At 46.8% G+C, this 23853-nt stretch overlaps 1 protein-coding gene across 1 annotated transcript in view; it reads right to left on the bottom strand.

Moving 5' to 3' along the window:
* Positions 1-500: 500 nt before the first annotated feature.
* Positions 501-23853, bottom strand: part of EDA (ectodysplasin A) — a 73192-nt gene continuing 49839 nt past the window's right edge. Inside the window, exons 3-8 of the mRNA XM_035541620.2 lie at positions 11897-11926; positions 7979-8158; positions 6995-7029; positions 6592-6643; positions 3676-3800; positions 501-1680 (exon numbers count right to left, since the gene is read on the bottom strand). Of these exons, the coding sequence (XP_035397513.1) occupies positions 1429-1680; positions 3676-3800; positions 6592-6643; positions 6995-7029; positions 7979-8158; positions 11897-11926 (674 nt within the window). The 3' untranslated portion in view covers positions 501-1428. The remainder of the gene's footprint in view (positions 1681-3675; positions 3801-6591; positions 6644-6994; positions 7030-7978; positions 8159-11896; positions 11927-23853) is intronic.

Here is a 23853-nt window from a genome sequence, read left to right on the forward strand (position 1 = left end):
AACGTGCCCTGAAAAGAAACCCGGTTGCAAAACCGAACAAACGCCACGACCGAGCCCAAACCAAGGCATGACACAAAGAGCAGCCAGCGTCTCAGCCCCTCGCTCAGCTCAAGCACATCTTATAGCTTTAGATCTCACCAGTTGAGGGGAGGTAATGGGAGAGAGTTGCTCAAGAAGCCAAAAGAAACAATAGCGTCCCAGCTACCCTATTAGTCACCAGAAATCGAGTTATGACTAGACTCAGCAGGGCTCAGAGAAAAGAAAAAGTGGTGACTTCATGCTGGACCAGACTTCTTAAATACACATTTTTGCTAGAGACTCCATCACCACTTATTAGAGCATTTTAGGTAGAAGAGTGCCAAAAGGAAAAGGGTGTGGGGAGGAAGGATAAAAACCACATCTAAGAGCAGGGCAGTTGCTATTAAAACAGAAAAAAAAAAAACCTTTCCTGTTTGAATATTTTATTCTTAAACATGACAAACTTCTTCAGAGTGTTTTCACAAGTACTTTTGTCTGCTCTACATGGCTCTGTGAAGCCTGTAGAAATGTGTTCTGGTTTGCAACACATTAATTAAAAAGACCAAAAAAAAAACAAACAAAAAAAACCAACAAACCAAACCAAAAAAACAAAACAAAAACACAAATTGCTGTAACAGCAGCAGTACTTTAAGGCAGCCCCCGTTAGGGCAGTGTACACCTCTGGGGTAATGGCAGGAGCTGAAAGTAGCAGAGGCTCTGGAACTGGGATCATCTTTATCTTTGGGACTTTGCAATTTCTGGAATGTAGAGGCAGTTTTCTCTGTGCTAAGCCTGCTCTATTAAGTGTTTAGCTTCCTCTCAGACATACTGCTTTTGCAGCCTGCTTTCAAGCTCTTCGCCTTCCTTTCTCACACTCCTGAGGATGAATGTAAACACCACTGACTCTGTCCTATTCACCTCCCTTCGCACCATGCTGCCATCCCAGTGCGAACCGAGAAGGCAGCAAACCAGAAACCCCATTTCTTGCTTTCGTCAGCTGGCAGAAGCAGGAGTGCCTAGACAGGACCATTTCGACAGACGTCTATCTTCTCCTGCTACTGCCTGGGATGCTCTTGCTAGTGCAACATAGAAGCAGAGACCCACATCACTCTCAACAAGCCTCATGTGAAGATCACAGAGCAGAATATCAGTGCAGTAATACTTGAAATACTGAGACAAGGCAGACACAACAGCCCTTCTTCCTCACAACGCTTTTTCGGCTAGCTTTTTGATCCAAGTCTCCATGCGAGTCACAGAAGACATTGTGCTTCCTGCATTCACATATAGGAATAAATAGCTCTGGATCAGTTTTCTTTATGGCCGGATTACAGAACCCCCTGAAATACTGATACGCTTATGAACAGCAGCACTGTGCAGTTCTGTGAGTATCCTTGGATATGCCAAGTTCATCTAGGATGCTGGTGCATCTCCTAGGCGTATAGCCCCAAAGAAAGTTGTGTGCTTGCTCATGTTGATGGAGATGTCAGCATGGACCATTTTCACAGCAATCTTCTGCCTGGCTTTGAGGAGGCAGACCCCAGCTGTATAGCAGGTATTGAAGTTGGTCTTGCCGGTCTCAATACTCCGAGTGCATTGCAGAAAGGGTTTTTCATCCACCACCACCTCATAGCTGGCAAAATCTGTGAAGTTTATGTAGTATACCTGATGTGAAGCAGGAAGAAGAAAGACTATTAGGCAGTGTATTTGTGCACCAGGAAGAAGTCCACATTCCTTTCAAGGCATACGTATGGCCCCTCTGCTAACGATCCCTTCCCTGGCCCCTGGCCACCCATGCTCACGGGAGGTTGGCTTGTTCAGGCAGAAAGACCCTCAAGCCAATAAAACGTAAGGAAACTTTGTATTTCACTTCACACTAATAATACAAGCATGCAAGCGTCTGCAAATCCCAGTATCTTTATGGCCCAGCTAGGAATCCTCACGTTAGACCCTGCTTATTACAGGAAACATTACAAACCTGTGCAGGCTGAGTTACAACAACCTGAGAACAAACCTATCTGCTACAAACAGCTTTTCATCCAACAAACAGAGAAAGGTTTTAACTGAAGTCCTCTTTCACTTACCTGGCAAGTCCTGCTTTCTGGGTCCCATGAGCCTCCTTTAGTGTTGACATCAAAAATGCCCTAAGATGACTGGGAGCTGCCTTCTTTGTAATTGGACTTGAGGCGCTTTCAAAGGCATAAGCTATTACAGGGAAGACACCCTCCCAACCTCCGCAGCTTGGAGGCGGATGACCTTAGGGTATTTGTACTGATTTAACTCCTGGATTTAGTGACTAAGTCCCCATGACTGTTACTTGCTCAGTTCCTTAACCATCTCCCACGTGCTGATTCGGAAGAACTGCAAGATGCCTGAGAAAGACCTGCACAAGGAGAAGTCTGTCCCAGGGAGCCGCTTCTTCCTGATGGAAGGAAACTATTCATTTTGGATGCATCTGCTAGTTCTTCTTAGCCTATCTTCCGTGAAGCTAAACAGAAGCTAAACAAGGCCAAGTCCCCTTTTTTCTCCTCGATGGGATACAAATGACAAAAGCTTCAGAGGCCCAGTGTTATGGCCAGCAATTGGCATGAAGCACTTGGGAAACAATTATACTTTGGCCCACATAGAGTTATTTTTCCTGCCCCCAGCCAAGCCAACGCATAACCAGCTCCATGGAAGAGCCCTACCTCACCTGACATCCACAGCCCACTTCATCTGACCTCGTACAGTCAATGGGCCTGCTAGCTGAATATAAGCAAATCATGACCAGGAGATTGGAGGGGCTAAAATCTTGTCCCAGAACCTGGACAGCTTTTCAGCCCGCAGGTGACCGGACACCCTGCCTGCTCTGGAAGGGCTGGGTAGAGCGTGGCAGCTCATACTCCGTGCAGCTTAGAAGCTGGTCAGAAACTTGCAAGAGACTGGGAGCACTGCGCTAAATGACAGTATGCCTCCTGCATTTATTTTTTCCAAATGAGGAAAGGAAATTATCTTTTAATTCCTATATCCTAAATCATAATACGAATTATTTTGTTCAGTACTTTCTGCCTAGGCAGCTCCGTACATCCATCGCTGGTACCAGCTAAAGCAGCAGCTGAGCCATCCTGCTGCACAACAAGGCTGCTGGCACATCGTGTCCCTCTGAAGCTACACAAAGAACGTGGAGGCAAAATGGAATTACCTGGGCTGGAGTTTGGCCAAGCCACCCCGGCCGGGAGTCCTACGCTTACAGAGAGCGACACGGTTTCTCAATGATCACAAGTTGTCAGGGTTTTGGTATTACATCCCTCTTAAAGCACAGAGCCCAGCCTCCTGCTGGGACTCTTGCTCTGCAATAAGGTTTAGATTTGCTGCTGACTGACTGCGCAGACAGTATGGTGGGGGAACAAGTCATTGGTGGCATATGGGATTTGGTGGGGCGCCTGCGCGCGTGTCGCAGTAACTAATCTCTTGCAGCTGGTGTCATGGCGAAACGTCTGACCTCGCACTTCCAAACTCTAACTTCTTCCTCCGACACACATCTCCTAGAGCATGAAGTGGTTAAAGGTACATACAAGTTCTTGGCATTTGCTAGTTGTCTGGAGCCCTCTCGTGGTTCATGCAAGGCTTCCATTGGAACACAAGAATAGGAGTTAGGCCTAGGACCGTACTCACTTCTACCTGACTATAGATGAAGTATGTGCCGTCCACCAGTACCTCCAGCTCCCCACTGCGGGCATGCAGCTTAAACACCTTGGGGTTCATAGTGATGCGAGACCAGTCATTGAGGACTCCACCTGAAAGATCTCAGTATGAGAAAATGGCAGTCACTCAGTACCCGTCAGGATGAAAAGCGCGGGAGCACAGAAATACAGTGACATTGCAAGGTTTCATACACAACGCCTGACACAGACCCACGTTGAAAAGTCAAACTTGGCAAGAAAACCCCAGAATTAAGGACTGTGCTGTGCTAGTTCTGACTCCTTCCCATGGCACTAGCTCTGATTACACCAGCACTAGCTGCTGTTTGAATGGGACACCCACATCATGCAGCGTGCAGGATGAGCGATTTCCATCTCTGCTTATCCTTGTTAGGAGTCGCTCTTCTCACCCCTGAATCAGCACGTGGCCTTTTGTACTACACTGCATTCATCCCCAGCATCGGATACAGACGAGCTCATCTTCTCCTGAGGCTAAGGTGAGCTTATTATTGTACCTGAGTGTTTCCCAGCCCTGACAAAATGTTCTCATCAAGAGTAAGTGCTATCATCCCCACTGCACAGCAAGGACACCGGCACATGGAAATCAGTGCCAGTACTTTAATGTATTTGCTGTGTTTTCTAAATTAATCTCCGAGGCCAGGGGCTGGTTTTTGACACTCTGCATGTTCAGCCACAGAGCACAAACAGCTTCTGGTAGCTGTGGTTACAGCAGCACTTCTGCAGCTCAGACCCCACGCGCCTCTTGAAATTTTGGCCCTTTGCTGCTGGTGACTTCCCTGGTATCATGGAAGAAACTCTGCAGAAGGGTAGGATCAGGATCCAGCCCTCCAGGCAAGATTCCCAACTGACATTACCCAGCCAGAAGACTATTAAATGTCCTCAACTTCCCATCTCTTTATTCATTCCCCTCCCCACACCTCTCTACCCAGTTTCCACACAAAACGAAGTAAAACTTCCACAGTGTGCTGCAGACAGGTACTTCATGAGGATGACGGCAAGGCTAGGATGAGAACAGCGATTCCTGTCCTTACGGGAATTGGACTAAATGTGGCAAATCTGCCTGCCCCACTCAGTGCTGCTGAGCATGAAGACACAGCCTTCACCTTCATTTTAAGCCCTGGGATCTTCCCTAGAAGAAAACTGGTCCTTGCAGCAAAATAAACAAAAGTATTATGGAAAAAAATGGTGTGCAACTACGGCCTGAAATAGTCTCTCAGGACAGATATGTGCATGGAGGCCAATTTAGGGTTGTACAATTGATTTTAATTCTGATATCCCTTGACTTCAACATTCTTGACTTTATAACTAGCATAGTTTTAATGAGCGCTGTGTGATTACATTTCCTAGATTTAAAAAAGTCAAAATAACAACAAAGTAAAATGGCATCACGTCACACCACACGAACCCATACTGAGGTCCTCAGCACACAGTTCGGGGTTTACAGACCTACCACCCAGGCCTCTGCCACTGGAGCCAGCAGAATAGCTGACAGCACCAGCGGACCTCTGTTCCCTGGATGGGCACATCCCAAAGACACGCTGCTACGTGCCGAGAACAGCACCAAGTCTGTAGGTTTTATCAAATGCAACTCTCTTTCCTCCCAGCCTTCGTCTGCTTTTCTGCTCCCTGCCCCTAGCTGCTAACCCGGCAGGCTGTGGCTTCTGCTCACTGTCAGCTGGACAGCATTAATGCCTGAGTGCCCAAGGAAGGCAGGCTCAGAGCAGGGGATTGTTCCCGAGCAGCAGGGAAGGACAGTTACAGGGTAATTCCCACTCTTAGAGAGTAGCGTACACTCTGCAAACATACGAGGTTCCCATTAATAACGGGATAATTACTTTCTGAACATAAGCAAAACAGCATCTTTTCCCTCGTGCTGTTGTTAGAAACGGCCCATTTCCTTTTTGTTTTTGGGAGCTTTCCCTCGCCCCGCTGCAGTAAAGACATTCAGCTTGAAGGATACTTCCCTAACCGTGAGAAATGTCAGCTCACGCCTGGTGGAAGAGATAAACCGAGCCTTTCAACAGGAGCCCTGGCCAGCCCTCACCGTCCCACGCACGGTGCAGAAGATGGTGACCACGGGTCCTGCAGCCCTGTCCCCAGGGCTCCCCGGGGTCCAGGCAGGGGACAAGCCAGCTCCTCTCCAGCACAGCGAGACATCGCCAGCCGAGAGACAGCAGCTAATGAATGAGACCCAGCTGTTGGCAAGAGGAGCAGAAACCCGAGCAGAAATCGGAGAGGGATTCGGGGAGGAAGGAGGAGAGCAGAGAACTGCTGGTGGATGTGAAATAGCTCGGCAGGACCTGGGCTGAGTTACAGACGTGGGGGGGATGCTCAGGGGGCTGGGGAGCTGCAGGGTGTGCTTGCCTGCAGCGGGGCACGGCAGGAGGAGCTAGCAGCTGTGTATCTCTGTGTCCTCGCAGCTCTCTCTGGAGCTGCGCTTTCCCCTGAAATATATTCATGGGGAAATGGGGAAAAACACAGGCTAATGGGGTTTCGACAGGAAGGGGATATACTGCAGGCTTACAATAGAAAACAACAACAAAACAGACTGGGAAAGAAGGCTGGCCGGTCAAGGGGCTGAGGAAAACTGACTTAACAACAGGTGGGAGGAGGCACACTGTGTCTGGAGGCCAAGGGGAAGTGAGACCCAGTGGGGCTGGAGTTCTGGGAGAATAGAGACAAACTGGGAAGCCTGAGCACAAAAGAAATGGGAATGGACACTGAGCAGAAAGCTCCTCTGAAGTGTTTGGGCAATGGGAATCAGACTGTCACAGTCAGTAATCGATGCCCCCTGTCACAGGGTGGTCTTAGATCCAGGTATGTGACATGGGCTGCAGGACAGGTTCAGTAAGTGCCAATATCATGAGATCCTTACCATTCTTCACTTGGATTGCTGAGCCTTGGCCTTGAAGGTGGACCACAGCTGGCTGCAAAGAGATTACAGGGATTTAAAGTTGGTCAGAAACACCACGTTGTTTTACAGTATCTTGACATGGCTTCACGGCTTTGCCGACCGGTACATGACAGTACTCTGAGATCATTACTGCTTTTCATAAACAAACAAGCAAACAAAAAGATCGGAGCAGCTGAGAACAACATGTTCAATTACTGGGCAAGAAGTGAGAAGCCCAAGCCAGATTAACACGGCTTGCTCTTGAGCAATGAGAAAAGTGAGCTCAGTCGGTCATTTTGTGGAGCTATGATTTAGCACAGAGGGGAAGGGGTGGGTTTGGCACGTTGGCAAACATAGCCGGTAACTTGAAAGAAAATCAACCAACCTGGATGTCTCTGGAGCCTGCCTTGTCTGTGGCACCTGCAAAATGCAATTTCACATCACTGCAGAGTTATGCTTGAAAGAGCTGCAGTAAATATTCCTATGAAGAAAACTCTTACCCCATAACAAACATTAAAGACCCATTTATAGCAGGAGGAGGATGTTAACAGCTATATGGGGTACGGCTTCATGTTAGAAAGTATGCAAGTAAGAAAAAGCCTCATCCTACTTCTTTCTTATTTTATTCCTGCATTCTGCCTAGCATCATCAAAATGCCCCAACGTTATTCAACCAGTTTCCACTAGAAGGAAAAATTGCACAACTCCTTTGCTGATCAGTAGTGGTAACGAAGACTCTTGGCTGCAAAGATTACAAGTTTGACTCCGCAGTAACGCAGGTCATTCACTGCATTCAAGCTCCATGCTGAAATCTCTTTTCTCCGAGAGCCAAATCTCTATTAAAGAGGAGATGCTTGTGGGCAGCACTCTAGAGTGCTAAGGACCTCATGCTGCTGCTGGCCTGTGCTTCAGCAATTTCTGAGACATAAACTGAAAAGTCAACCGAGTCTTCCTTTGAGAGCCATGCAAGCCATAGGGTGACAGCCCTGATTTCTCTGAAGAAGCATTTTTTAATACCAGACTGTTCATGTGTGTAGCACAAACAACAGTGATGTGAGCTTCCACTAACATGCATTTTAAAGAGTAATTAAATTCAGGGATTTTTACAAAATAATTGGCACATGACTCCACGGAGGAATAGTATCATACAGATACACAGAAGCAAAGAAAAACACAACCAAGGACCACAGGAGAAAAATATATTTTCATCTGACTTGTATGGCAAAACCCATCTGACTTGGTTTCTCGTGCTCCCGGGATGTTTTAGTGCTCGTGTTAAGCAGCACCCTCCCCGGTCCGGATGCAGAAATGGGGTTTGTGTCAGGAATGAAGGCAGAGGGGGGCACCCAACCACGGGGACGAGCGGTTACCTGAGGGGCCCTGCAGCCCGGGCGGTCCCTGAGGGCCTGGTGGGCCGGGGGGGCCGGGGGGTCCCATGACGGTGGTGCCGGGAATCCCAGGGATACCAGGAATGCCGGGGGGGCCCTGGGGGCCAGGAGGGCCTGGTGGCCCCTGGGGTCCGTTGGGCCCTGGAGGACCGGCCTTCTTACCTGAAAAAAACACAAGGCCAAGCGTTAGCGTTTCCCACTTCAGCCCCGCTCCAGCCCCAACAAGGAGGAACACCCGGTCGGATGGGCCACAGCAGGCAGCCCTGAAAACATTCTGCCATTTCTTGATTTTACAACGAAAATAGCTTTTTGACGTAGAACAGCTGCAACCTTCCTCACCTGCCATACACATATGCCTTCATATCTAAATCTTTAACATCAGCAGCACGTGTCATCAGCACGCAGCCTGTAGGGACCTGACCACGTGCCACCGGATCTCCTGGCCCAGGGACTCCTCCAGAGGGCAGTTCGGAGCCGAGCTGCAGCTCCTGCTCTCGCCCCTTCCCTCCCCGCAGCATCCCAGCATTGCACATTGCATGAAGCACTCAGGTGCTCAGTGCCTCAAAGTAACTCCACGTCCAGTCTGGGCTTTGGGTGGAGGGCCAAGGGGAGGGCTAGCTGAACCCCGAGGAGGAAAGCACCGAAGAACTGCTGTGTTCCTTGAGCACCTTGCATCAGGCACAAGGACAAAGGATGGGAAAAGAAAGCGCAACGATGCAAGTAGACTGCAAGTAGAAGCAAAGACTCTGATCAGGCACGCACACGGGGGACCGAAGTAAGGTCTGCAGGGAAAACCTGACCTGCGATTTCCTGATTTTCCAGATCCCCGTGAGAAATTATGGTCTCTTGATGTAGTTTTTAAAGAGCGATTTTCAACAGCTTCTATGCCAAAGAGCTTTACTAACATGGCAAAGCCGTTTCATCAACTGCTGCAACAAAGTCTGCTACAGCACAAAATTAAACCATTTTTTAGACAACAGCAACAGCGAGGATAGAAAATAAAGACTATGGGTATGGTTTCTGCGTACATTTATGTACTTGTTTCTCTACTAACTATGCGTCGCTGTGGTGGGACAAAACAACAAGAAATGATCTATTGCAGATCTATTGATCGTGCAGAACTGGAAGGATCTAATCTGGTGCACCGCGGCCACCAGCCACGGCCAAGGGACAGCTGTGCTGCTCAGTCGCAGTGTGCCACACGGTCCCTTCCCGTGTCACCTGCCCCAGCATCCAGCTGCTTCTTTCCGCACTGCCACGGGGCCGAGAGTCAGTCGGCTGCACAGAATTAACCTCCAGCCCTGCTTTTTGTTTCTAGGTCCAAAGGAAGCAGAATGCTATCGTGTGCTTCGTTTAAAGTAGAAAGCTAAGTTAAGCTAAATACTCATAACTAAAATAATATTGCAGTAACACTGGTATCCTACAAAAACAGGGCAAAGGCTTAAGGGGACAAATTGTTACCTGCAGTGTCTTTGCCCAGATTAGCAGAGGTGCCTTCGAATCTGAGCTGGCCACAAGCCAGGCTTCCTCCAATCCAGCAATTCTCCGCCTCCTCCTCCTCAGGATAATAACAGGTCTTGGAAATTCTCAGCTTGAATCCAAACCCGTACCTATTTCCCCTACAGCACACTTACTGAATTCTTTTCATTCACACCCCCTTCCATCTAGACAATCCCATTGCAGGATCACAGGCACTAAGGCAGGAATCCTGCGGCTGTCTCTCCTTGCTTTCCTTCCCAAGAGGGACACACATTACAGCTGTTTTAACTAATCTGTCTCAGAAATCTGGTTTGCGACTAAATTAGCTGCTAGTTTAGCAGTAAAACAATTGCACATAATTCTGAAGCCGCACAGGGACACTTATTTTCTATGCATTCTTGCTCCTTCAAGTAATTTCAACTACTTCTCTGTATTAATGCAATCCCGCCTGTTAAAGTCACAAGGCAAAAAATAGTTCTCAGTGCGGATAAAGCTCAATTCATCTTCCCACTGAGGGGACCATTCATGGCTGAGCTGTGGTGCAAAATAAGCAGTGCGCCAGGAAGCTGGGAAAGCCTGCAGACACTTTTAGGAGGATATGTGTGGAATGAGATGCCATTGCTTCCCCTTTCTTTCCTCTGAACTCTTCTTTTTTAAGAGCCACTTATTGGGGCAGAATAAAGCCACACGAGAAGTCCTCATTCCCAAGAGTCCTGTGCGCAGTGGGGTCTGTGCCGGGTGCTCACACCAAGCAGGGGAAGCCATCACACAGCCGAAACCAGCTCTCAAAACCCAGCTCCTGCGAGCACTCAGCGGTTAACGACGAGCCTGAGCACAAAGTCGAAGCTTTGGGTCAGGCAGGCAGCACGTGCCTCTTGCACAGCACACGAGGCCTCGTGCAGAGCTGCGTACCTCATGGATCTGCAGAGGTTTGAGAACGTCCCGTGGCACTCCCCAGCTCCACACAGCTCTCCAGCGAGTGCCTCCTTCACCCCCAAGCCTACTGAAGCAGGCACAATTGGTATGCTTTCCTTAACTGTCATTCACTAAACAATAAGCTCTAATTCCTTAAAAAAAAAAAGCGACAATACCATAAAACTGAAATCTTTTATACAGCACTACAGCTGTATGTAATACAGCTCTACGAGATCCCTCAGCCACTCCAAAACTGCTACGAACACCACAGGCACCATTTGTTATTAGTTCAGCTGATTTAGCGCGGGTTTAGGGTTTCAGAGTTTTGTTAGGACAAGCTTTCTGAACACAAGATTTTATGCTGCTTTGGAGGGTAAATACAAGCGAAGTTCCCGACTGCGGCCTGTCCCGGCCTCTCAGCCGTAGATTCCGAGGTCGCGTGCAAGGAGCACCGACGCGACGCTGTGCAGTCACAGCAGCACGTGCAGCAGCCAGGTTTCTGCTGGAAGCCCTGGGTAACGGGAGCATCAGCGGTGAGCGCCGTGTGGTTCAGAGACAGCACGTCTGGGGGAGCCCCTGAGTTGCACACAGCTGATGCCTTTCCTGCAACCTACGACAGGGGAGCGCCGCAGTGTTCGAAACACTCACAGGAGCGTTTTGATCGTTACGAGGAGCAAAAACAGGCAATCGGATTCCGCTTCCCTAAAATCAGGGCTGTTGCATGTTTTTGAGAATAAGTCTATAAAGCAGATCCTTTGGCTTGCTTAAGTTCCTGGCAGCAAACAAATGCATGCCTATTAAGTGTTCTCAAGGAGTCCCACACAAGAAGAGATGGCATCAGACACCTCACGAAACACAGGGCTGCGTGCTGAAAACTCAAATCACAGAAACTCGCCAACCCGCGTTTTACAAAATAATCAATTATGTATTGCAGACAGCTTGAGGAACACGGTAAGAAAGTCAGACAGGATACCTCAGTATGGAAACATAAGACAACACTCGTGAGTTTAATGCATGACCAGAAGCTGCAGGGTTTATTCACGTTTCATGTGGTGAGTTGGAAGTAGACACCAACCTGCACCAAGATCCATGGGAGAACAGAGACGAAAACTAAAGCTGTTCCAGCAAAGATGGCTGCGCTAACAGCACGCAGCTCGCCATCGCTGGTACACGACAGCTCAACTATTTAATTACGGCACCTTTGGAATTACTCCTATACAGTGCAATTAACTTCCTTCAGCTCTTAAAGACGGCTTCAGTAAATATCTATAACCCCACACTGCTGCTGCTAGGGAATGCGATCCTGCCATAGCAATAAGGGCTTGTAAGAGCAACACACAGCCTGTTTTATCAACACGCTGCGTTAATCCCTGCTATTTGCTGAGGGCTGAACGCCTCATTGGTTTTCTCATTCATACTGGTTAAAGAGAATTCATAGCTGGGGCAGTCTTACACAGGCACAGCAAGGGGCCATTGAAATAAAATTAAATTAAAACTCAAACTTACCCTTTTTCTTGTTTTTAACTGAACTTGGACCTGCAAAGAAAATAAAAAACTGTTGAGATTCAATGATCATTTCATCTCACATAACCCCCCCATCAATAACCACGTAGCAAGAAGGGTGTCACTGCAATGCTGGAGCAAAACTGGCAACAAAACCAGTAAGCCAAAGATGTAGAGTTTTCTGCTTTCCATAAGATATTTTATTCAGATTCCATCTTACTTCCAGCTCAGCTGCAATGCTGCTCAGCCTTCTGCACAGAGATTTGCTGAACATGGCCAGTGAAGTTGCCAATACGAGTACGGCACTTCAAGCTTTCAGACAGCAGAAACCCTCAGACTTAGCAGAACCCATTTCCGAATAAGACCCATACACAGCAGATTATTTCTCAAGCAATGGACGCATTTATCGCCTACGCAGCAGCACACGGACTGTCCCCGTATTTCAGACACGGTGGACACCTGGCAGGGAGAGTCAGTCCCAGGGGCCCCTGAGGTCCCAGGACGGAGGCCATCTCAGCCACGTCCAGGTCTGGCCATTCAGGGCCCTGAAAATTCCCCTGAACTCCACTTACACCTGCAGCTGCTGCTGGGAAGCTGCAAAACTGGCAGAGAGCAGGTTTGCTAAAACCACGCTAGCTTGAAGTCACCCAGCTTAAAATTTAAAGTTGGCACGTTTAACTTCCCGATGAGGACAGGTTAGAAGATAACAGGGCTCAGAGCTCAGCTGAAAGCAGCAGCCCAAGTACTTGCAAGCAGTGTTGTTAAAAAAAAAATATGGTTTTTAAAAAAAGTAATTAACTAGTATAAACTGGCTTACTTAATCAATGGGAATACAAGCCTCCCTAGCAAGAAGTGGAAATATTTATAGTTAAGCTGAGAAACTACATGATGTCTTGAGCAGAAGTTGAGTGTGAAACATGTTCCACTGTTTCTCTGAAAATTAATCATGGATGGGAATAAATTGCAAGAATCCCCAAATAGTCCCTCACAACTTGTCAGTCAAATCCCTCAATGCACCAAGGACTGAACTCTAGCTAAAAGAAACTTGTACAATACTCTAATTTGTACCTTGTTCCCAGTTTCAACATAGATGTGAAAAGTTTGTTTTTTATTTTCTGTTCAGGCAAATAGTTAATTAGACCCTGGAATGCAAAAAGTTAATGCCACAGCCACATCCAGCTTCAGTCCCTGGTGTGCTCGTACCTGCTGGGAAAGGGGCACCTATGCCGGGGATGCGAGCATCCCAGCACCGAGTGCTGAGCAAACCCAGCCACAGGCAAAGGAACTGCACTACTTCTAGGAACGGATGGCAGCGAGGCTGCTTCGAGTCAGCAGTGGTAGGGAAAGACAAATTGCAAACACGTACAGAAGTGCCGTGTTCCCATAAGTAGGGGACAGATGAGAGAAGGACCAGAGAAATACCCAGTAACCTCATTCCTGCCTTTCCAGCAGGAATATTCAATTCCATGTATTATGATGGTAGATCATGGGAAATTTATGCTATTATCTAATTTATTACCTCTACTAATTTACTGTTATTATTATTTTTTTAAACTAACTTTTATATTCAAAATAATTAGATCCCTGAAGATAGAAACCCGTGTGTCGTCCTGCAATGCCGGTATCAGTATCTTGCTGGGGAGAAACGCTGAAGCCAACCACCAGGACCAGTGCAGACCAACTGTAAAACCTGTCGTGTTCTGCAAAGGCCAGCGGGCTTCTCTGCCCCTTCTGAGCTCCGAAACTTCCCGTGATGCAGAACTAGCCACGATCCCGCTGGCGATCCCTACGGGCACCAGCTAGTTAATAACGTTTTCGGTGAAAAGAAAAAAACTGTCTGGGGACATCATTTAAAATAAAACAACGCAGCAAGCGAAATGCAAGTGCTGTGTATGTGTCTCTTCAGACCTTGGAGTCACGAGAGTTTATTTCATGTTATATATATCACACCATTAGCGCTATAACCAGAGTGAAAGTACAAATAGCTGCGGCGAGCCAAACACATTTGAAATGGATGGAACCAATTAGCTTCAAAGATGAATGGGAGGAATGAGAACCACATGTGATGTCAATGTTCACAGTCTATATTACAACACACGCATCTGTTCCAGGCACGGCAGAGAGAGATGTTACGGCTGTGCAAGTGAATCTTTCGACAAACACAAAAATACTTCTGACATGAAAAAACACAATATTATTAGACTTGGGAGCTTCTGAGTCTCGAGGGTTTGCATCTGTTCATCTCCCAATAGGAGGGGATGGATAATTTAATTGTAGAGAGAGCCACAAGGTTCATCCGATGCACCAGAAGACCGAATTTTCCTCATTTTTGCTCAAAATGGCAAACATTTCTGAATTTATTCTAAAACAGTAACAAAGTCTCTCACTGAGGTTGGGAAGAAGAGCTCCACCAAAATATCGGATGTGCGTTCCCTTCCACACGCAAGGTGCCGAGGCACAGGACTTGAAAGACTCTCTAGATACTCGCTGGCCCAACACATATGTGCAGCGGAAAAAAAAAGTCCTGTCTGCCGTACTTTTCGGAGGCCACTCCCCAGTATTTAAACAATAAAGTCTGTGAAGTGTTGCAGTACTTGAACGCATGTCACCCTCCGGTTATCTGCTAATCGACGGAGCAGGTTAAATACCGTACAAGTTAAGCAAACAAGTTTTGGCTGGAGCCTTGTCCCGCACCATTAATCCCACCTCGCCCTCCCTGGTCTCAGAGCCTTGTACACGTCTCTCTGGTGCCACTTCGTCAGGTGCCTCGACTCAGTTCTATCAGAAGCTACTTCTTCTCCAACATGCAGGTTACGAGCACGTGCACCAGGTTCCTCTACAGTAGCAAAGGCCTTATAAAAAAACCAAGTTATCTGAGAACCACTGCTGCCACCCTCCAGAGCTGCCATCTTCATGTAGAAAGAAACTGATTTGACGAGTTCTCCACTAACCCATGCTGGCTGCCACTGGTCTCGTCTCTCTTTCAGGGGCTTCACCACTGTGCATTTGAGGATTTATTCCAGTTCAGCTTGGACTGGAGCGTAACCCAACCAGTCAGTTGCTTCCCAGCACCTCTTTTCCCTTATTTAAGAAAACAACCTTTAGTTCGTTCTTCTGCAATTTTCTCACATCACCTCTGCTCGTCATGAACTGCTTTCTCTATCTGGTATGTCCTTAGTAGAGATCAAGCTCATGGTTTTGACTGCTGGTATTAAATGCCACCGTCACCACAGCATAGTTTGCTTTTTCTCCATATGTACTTCTGCTCTGCTTTTACACTTGCTAAAAATCCTACCTCTCCTCTGCCTCCTTTCTGCATGCTTTCTGCTTGTGTTTGAGGTCAAACCAGACCCCAAGATTTAGGAAAGTCTATCCCCTTCTTTATTTCCTTTCATCTGAAATTATATTAATGCTCATGCTCTAATCCTTCCTTGAAGGAACTGTCAGCTCTGTTTAATCCTTCATTTCAGCTTTCTTTTGCACAGGAAAGAAAGTTGACAAGAACCGCTAATACAGAAGAGAACTGGGATATCAGAGGAAAGGCTGGATGGCTTTGAAGGACACAGTAATAAGCATGGGATGAGATTCAGTCATGCAAATTGCGTAGCCCTATAAATTATATATACACAGGGAATAATAAAGATTTCTGCTGTATGGTGGAGCTCTTCAGCTGGAGCTGAGGAGGACACAGTCTGCATGTACTGAGCACAGGTTTGGATGGGAACTTCTGTCTCAGAGTGGACCCCCAGCCTCACGGGGCACTGCCTGAAAGTCTCAAAAACTCATCGGTCCCTTTGGAAAGTAGCAAGGTTATTTTTGCCTACTGGCATTGAAAGCCATAATTACAAAACTACGAAGCAGGCTGCTGCCCTGACTTTAAACGTTTAGGTTAGCTACCTGATCTGCTTTTAACGTTTATAATCCCCTTCATTTGATTTCCTTTAGAAAAAGGCTCCCCAGCCCTGGCTGTAATAAGCCAGGCCAGCTCTATCACCTGCCCGATGACATCTCCAGCGCAGAATGAGATTTTCCCCACCAAAAATGGTGTCAGAGTGACAACGTTGTGCACTGGGCTGCTGAACACCCTGGCTTCAAACAGCGCTCGAGACCCAGACTCATCCCAAAGCTTCTTTTCCACATCTGTTCGGAAAAGGACAGGAAGGATAACAGAACAGGGGGGAATATAAAAAGAGCAACAGTGGCAAACTTTGAGGGAAAGTTACAAGCAGAAGAAGGCAGCTCCAAATGAGAACAAAAAACCCCAACCCAAACAGAACTCCCACCCTCGCAGCCTTCTGCCCACAGAGACAGCGGCTGGGCGCCCGTGGGAGGGGGAGGCTTGAGGCAATGCCAAGCCACTTCTCCCAGCAGCATTACTGCTTTCATAGGTGCTAGCTGCAAGCCAGCTCGGATGCAAACTTCTTACCTAAGCTAATGAAAATAATTGCAACAGACGAGCTCCTGTTGTGTAGAGCAGCACCTGTGGCCCTGCAAGCAGCAGAAGACATCTATCGATGCTTCAGGGAAACAGCTCTAGCCCTCGGCTCCTGCAGCCCTAACATCTGCTGGGCAATTTCCAAGGGCTTCAGAAAAAAAACAGATGGTGATGCAACTCAAGGATATTACATATGACATGTTTTCGCTTATAAAGATTAAGAGAGTTTACTTTTTCCCCCCCTGATTTTACTTTCTGCATGCTACACACTGCTATAATTTACTATAAATACAAAAATATCAAAAACTTCTTTAGGACATGTGCCGATATAAATAGCACACTAAAAAAAAAAACCTGCGTTCACTTATTAGTTGTGTGTGTGGATTAACAAGAAATAGTTTAAATTCTTTCAAAACAGTTCAAACTGGTTTTATTGATGGGAACAGATCTTTGTAATTACTTTTATTTTATATAAAACCTATAAAGGGCTGACCATTACAGAAGACCATCAAACAAAGGGCGAGTACCTAGGAAAGCTGCCGAACTTTCTCAAATTCTCAGTTGTCAGGAGCAGAAAAAGTCAGCGAGCGCCACTACCGTGTTCGAGCAACATCCGCATCAAATTCAGAACAAAGACATCCACTGATGTCTTCAAGGTGCTCACCTTGGAAAGCAGTCACAGGGAGGTGCGCCGCGATAACCACCACGTCCTCTGCAGGCGGTGCCAACCCACTTGCAGAATTTGCTGTTTTCACCCCTAGGATCAGTACGACATTCCTTTCCTGTTTCCGAGCACTGAGTTACTACAGTCAGCATATCATCCGTCTCCTTACCTAAGCACAGCCCTGCTTTGGGGAATCTGTAGGACCGGATGATATAACCGAACCATATCCACGTTACCATCACCACTCTGCCTCTGGGAGACCAGAAGTTACCCTCCTCCAAGGGCGCAGACAGAATCGGACACAAAATCTCCGTGATTCATAAGACCACAGAGTCTCCCAGAAATGTCACATCGCTTCTCACTGATTTATAAAGTAAGTGCAATGCTATCGCTAGTTGAAATCATTAAGTCCACAGCTACTTTCACAATAAACCTTGGATTCTGAAGATGGTATCAGGGAATTTATGTGACTGATCTAATACGCACTTTTTCAAAACGCTCTCTCTTTGTGCACTACCAAAAAACCTGCAGCTTTTTCTTTGAAGCGTGAGCTTCTGGCTGTAGCTGGAAGAAGAACATTAGGTTTAACGACCACTGCTCTCAACAGCTATGGAAGTTTGTGCAAAGTATTTTTCCAAGCCCTGTTAAGCACCTGGTGTAACAAAGAGACCACTCGCTAAATCTCAAAGCTCTGAACACTGCCCAAATCCACCGGTAACTTCTGGAGAATAGGTAGCTAGTAGAATTTGGAATGAGTTCCCAGCCATTAGTTGGGCAACCATTATTAACGCAGCTATTGAAACATGTATGGGTGCCAACCAAAATGAAGTTATTCCTCATTTGCATGCGGGGATTTTTTTCTTCAGGGGTTCTGGATTCTCAGTAAACACAACGGACAAAGGAAGAGAAGAAGCAGAAGCACCGCAAGGCAACCAGGCTCTGCGGTGCAGCAGCTGAGCATCCCAGGGCTCAAGTCCTGCCAACCCTCAGGTGACATTCGTCGACGAAGAATCCATTACATTCTTTGATATGTTGTCTCAATGGGCAAGATCAAAAAGCCCACTTAAAAGTGGACTGAATAAGTCCACTAAAACTTAGTCGTTTCATTTACAGAAGGGGTGTAATGATATTTACTTCATTCACATGGGTACGAGATATGCAAGGCTTTTCAAATATTTTTAAGTGCAGCGTTATTAATGCCAGACTATGGTGGAGTTGGGGAAAGAAGGATGTTAGCTCCCAAACACATGCTTAATCTAGAACATGTGGTTTTTGGGGAGGTTTGGAACCAATATGTTTTCAACATTTTCAGGAAATTTGGTCTAGCCAGATGAAAGCTTCTTGGACCCTACTGAAATATCAGTCAGTGATACAAATACTGAAACAAGATGAATTTTTCCCTTCTCCTAGAAAGAAAGTGCTTCTTCACCAATTCCAGAGAACAAGGCAGCAGATCTTGAGGAGCAGCTCCTATTTGATATTATTACTTCAGAAAATACGATGAATTATAGATCTAGGAAAACGTCCCAGAAGTAAAACATATCATGCGCTACTCCGAATGTCTGGTATGCCTTGGCAGAGTGCTTTTTGGGGAGGTGGGATGAGGAAGGGCGGTCTCCTGCTAAGTGTGGAGGAAAGATGCTGTCAGCAGCCACAGGCAGAACGGCTGAATCCCAGCTAGGGATGGGGATGTCGCAGGTACAAGGCCTGTACTGATTTCAATAAATCCAAATATACTGAGTATGCTGCACAACTGAGAGGGGAGCTTATTGTATGAAGTGGAGGGAAAATAAAAGGATGAAATTGTGCCGTTTGATGTATAAGCATGTAAGGCAGAGCCCTGGGCCATGCAGTTATTCTCAACCACCATTGTTGCCTCTCTCTCTGCTTTTGTTCCAATTTTGTTTTGAACTCTTCAAAATTCATGCATGGACACAGTCACCCTTCATTGTCTTTTTCTCGTTACTTCTTTGAGACACTCCACGATGGCCCCCCACAAAACAGCATCCTTCATCTAACGGCCTGCCACTCCACCTTCACTGCCTTTAACTGTATGAATTAGAACATTAAGCCCTAAGTTTCAGAAGTCCTTGCTTAAAAGACAGCGGTACCCTGTCTTATTCTGGAGTTATAGGCTGCCAAGTGCCCAAGGCTGGCTCGGCACCAACTCAGAGCTGACATGGTTTCTGATACCCCACCCCAGCGCTGAACTTAAGTGCCCAATGCTCAAAGCAGTTTCCTCAAGCCTGGGAGATCATGGGGATTTTGCAGCTCTTTGTGCTCTTTTGAGGCACTCCCTTGGCTACTTCGACTTTTAAGGCTATTCTTCATCTCCTTTAAGGACTTTTCCCATGTCTCCATATGTCTCCAGGGGAAGTATCCCACACTGAGGTCTCCCCTGACACTTCTGGGACTCTGCTGCTTGGCCAGAAGGGTCTGAGAAGACTTTGTGCACCAACACCAAAGGCTGAAGATCATTTCTCTTGTGGTAAGTGAGGTATGAGAGTGGCTTTCTGCTACCTCACTGCTCTTCTCCTCCGAGCAATCTGTCAAAGGATAAGCCTACGTCCATGTGCTATCCAGATGATCGGATTCTGCTCCAGGAGCTCCATGGATCAGCAGCCTGCTCCCTCCCCATTCCTCTGATCCCCTGCACCAGACCCCAACGCAAGCCTATCGGGCTGAAAACAAATGGAGAAGGCACAGCTCATTCCAGCCCTGTCTCTTGAGTCCCTGGAGCGACACTAGATGCCAGAGAGCCACAATCCCTCTGCCTCAGACAGCTTCAGACCATGAGACATCTCATCACGTAACAGGTTTTTTGTTGTTGCTGCCATTGTTTTTTTCTCCTGCCAATACTTCAGAGAGATTTCTGCCTGGTTTGATGATTAAGAAACAGGGCTCTTCACAATGGGGAATAACTCGGTCAAGTTCATAAGGAATGTGAGGACAGTTAATGCAGAAATACGGAGATACTGGCTAATAAAGCCAGTCAGTGGTGTAATTTATATTGGTCTTTTATCATATTAAAGGGAAAAAATCTTTAGTTACAGCAGTTCAAGATGGTCTAACTGAAGTGGGAGCACAAGGGACGGACCTAAGAGAGCATCAGGCAAAAACCTGCTTCACTTGCCCAGATAAAGGCACCCTGTTGAGCAGCCAGACACCCTCTGCACCAGTTGGACGGGGGAGAAAGAGTAGGATGAACGTAATTGTGCTCATGCATCGAGAGGATCTGGTGACCTCCCGGGGTCTGCTTCATCCCACGTCCTCCACAGCCTCAGCTCTGCTTCTCCAGCGCTCTGCTGACAACCGCTACTCGCTGCTTGCTGCAGCAAAGCTCCGGTATCCTTACTCACTGCAGCAGCAGCTTCACTTGCTTTACCTGGCAAAGAACGACCAGCTGATTTATTTCCTCTATTCCACCCAGTCAGGCTCGGGGCACAGCCTGCGACGCTGCTCCAGGGGGACACGCACGGGCTGACGCACGACAGCTCCATGGACAGCACCGGGCTCTGTCCTCCCTCTTCTGGCCATGGTGAACCACTGAACAGTTTGAGACAGCCCTTGAATCCGCAACACAAGAATAGCTGAAAGTCAAATGTTTCATTATACCGAAGGTTCTCATGTTCATTATTGTGCTTGAAAAAAATGAAAAATTTCAGCAAACTGAAATGAAATCCCTCAATCTTCAATCTGAGGCGAGAAGCCCCAGAAGAGAAGCCCCAGGGATGGCTGGCAAGAGCTGAGGTGGCACTGCGCTCCACCCTTGCACGTGTGTATATATGTGTTACTTAGATGAGGCAAGACCTCAGGACAGCCTACTGATAACACGAAGGGTTGCCTTCTCTTTTTTTAAATCCAGTCTCCACTGACTAGGTGCAAGCACATCGCAGTGCAAATGTGTTCATGAACAAAGACAAAATCCTGCTCCCAATTAACTCCAGAGCCACTGTTGCTGGCAAAGTAACATTGCACTGACTTCTCAAAAAAAAAAAAACCAAAAAAAAAAACAATCAAACATAAATCTCCGCCCTTCTTAGCTCCGTTCCCACATAATCAGTCCCAGCCAAGTTCCTGGGGTTCACACCAGAACCTGTGGCCATCATATTTCATTTTCTGCACTCTCACTGGCTATGGAAGAAGAATATGATGTGCCTTTTGTTTTCCTTCAGGCACTTAGGTTGGATTCCAAAAGCTAGATCTTTACAGCAGAGCTGACAAACAACATTACTATTTCTATTTCAAGTATCTAAAGGCTTTTTCTTGTCTTGCTGGCTGCACCCACAAGGCTTATTTTCTATACAGCACTGCACCCTATTGCTTACTTTATCAATACCGCATTATTTGAATTCAACAATTTAAAGCGTAGTATTACAGCTGTGTTTTTATTTTGTTTGTTTTATTCGGTTGTTGCTTAACACAAAACATTCTGACATTTTAAGTCATATCCCACTAAGATAAACAACTAACATATGTCATGAATTCCAGTAGAAATGATTCCCAAGTGGCGCTGCAGCAAGGTTTTAACCTAGCATATTAAAGACTCTCCGAAATTGTTTGCTGGAGATTTTAAACGCATGCCTTCCCGCTACAGCCATCCATAAGGAATCAAGGGCAGGTGTGAGGAAATCTACTGAGCTATCTCATCTCTGCACAAGCTGACATGTTTTTCTTCCTGCTGCATGTAATTCTGGCTAATTGGATTGCAAACCTCTGCAGCATTGAACAGCTGCCTGCAATCTGATGGTTTAATTACGCCGTATAGCATGGGATCTATATCTAAAGATAAACGTGCACTTAGAGTCGCATGAATCTGAAAAGCAGCCTTAAAGAAATCCAAGGGACAGAGACCGCTCTTTGGGAAGCCCACGCCTTTTGCGTGGCCTCGTCCTCACAGCCGCTGTGACACAGAGAACTGCTGCTTGGCTCAGCCAGCCCTCGAGTTTACCCATTCACATCATTGCAAATAGATCAACGTACTTAACCGAATCCTGCTCGTGTTAACGAGATCGGTTATGAATCCAACAATGTTGCTATACATCATGGCTAACAAAGCCCTAATGAAAACAGGGAATTATCATGCCTCATTCACAACTTTTTCCCCAAAGAGCTTCTCGGTGGTGGTGTTCTTTAGCTTTGTGCAACAGTACTTTTCCCTTTTTTTTTTTTAATGGTTAATGTATCTGGTCTACTGTAACTGAGCGGAGTTTTATTGAGCGCCCAGACAGGCCACAACTGAAGACAACTTCACAATTCCCGTCACCAGAGCAGCAGCTCTGGGTTTGGCCGTTCGGTCCCGCCCTTGCCACCACGGACAGAAAATAGGGTTATTCTGCCCAGGATCTGCCCAAGGCAGATACCCTGGAATTGCTGCAGCAGGACGCTGAGCCTGAACTCCAAGCCCTGGCCGCTTGGGAAGGTCTGCACGCTCCGACTCAGCACCAGTCACCCAGCTTTTGTGTCAGAGCTGATCGGCGACCAGATGCACTCGGAGCATGTGCTGAGCAAACTTGTGTCTGCCTCCAAAGTACTTGTGGATGTGGCCAGCGAGCCGATTTATTCACAGAAATCAAAGCTCAGCTGCAAATACTTCAGTAAGACAGACAATAGAGCCTCTCTCATACTGTGGGAAAGAAATCACCAGCTACTAGTCTCGTCGAGCATTTATAATGCCTGGTACAGGGCATCCACGGTCCAGATGCACACACAGCAGAGATGTGATCACATTCCTGCCTTGCTGGAACATCTGTTCTCGTCTCATTAGTCCGCACCATGTTTTGTAACAGGAGAAACTCAGATTCTTAAGAAGTCAGCATCTGACCAGAGGCATTATGAAAAGCCCCAATTCCACAAGTGGAATTCATATGGAATCACCAGTCACTTCTAATGATGTTGGACCCTGCTCAACACGGAGTTTTAAAAGAAGTTGAAAAGTTTAGTTCGAGTCTCAGCAAAGCTTGCTGCAGCAGCACACAACATTGGGTTAGGCGCTAAGGATCCATCAGGACAAGGCTGAATCAGCAAAAGTATCTGAAAACGCAATCCAGGTGGAATTCTGACCAGAGGAGTCCTTCTCGAGCCTTCCAAGCATCCTCAGCATCCCCTCATCTTTCCATGGCAATCCACCCACCGCATCCAAAGCAGGCAGGAGAGAAATGGGGAGGTGCCAGAGAAGGACAAACACACCCCAAGGAAGCTCTATGAATGGAACTAATCAACCCATCACGTCTTTACGAGTGTTAAGAGTAAGGAAGCAGGGCTTCTTTTGGAACAAGCCAGGTCAGAAGTGGAAGGGAAGGCTATTGGGGTAGCTACATACCAGCAGAGTTCAAGGAAGAAATCCGGACTCCATCAGCACCTACCACATCATGCTTCTGCATGGCAAGCGACTGCCTACGGTTTCCCAAGACAGGCTTCAGCAAAGACGGTTAACAGACACTGCAGCGAATTTGGCTTTAAAGTAGTTTCAGTATTAAAGAAATTAATTTGGAGTGGTTTGAGCCAAGGATAAGCTGAAAACATTTCAGCTGTCTAAAAATACACTCTTTTACAAGTTACACCTGGAGCAAGAAGACCCCCTTGAATATAATTTTCCCCTTTATTTTCACTTGTTTCCAGAAATGACTTGGCATTAATCTGTCACTAGCATAAGAGAGCTGTAAACCATGACCTGAACTTCATTCTGAATTTTCAGACAGTTGTTAAGCTTCTCTGGATCCGTCTCTGTGGAAACAGTGGTTAGAAACAAGCACAGACACAAGACCAGGGTCTAAAATTAGTTTCCTATGTTTTTATCAATGTGTCCTCATGGACGAAAAGTGCCCAAGGTAAAGGACCGTATACAAATAGCCCACCTTA

The sequence above is a fragment of the Cygnus atratus genome, chromosome 13 (assembly GCF_013377495.2).
Source record: "Cygnus atratus isolate AKBS03 ecotype Queensland, Australia chromosome 13, CAtr_DNAZoo_HiC_assembly, whole genome shotgun sequence".
In the NCBI taxonomy this organism is placed as follows: Eukaryota; Metazoa; Chordata; class Aves; order Anseriformes; family Anatidae; genus Cygnus; species Cygnus atratus.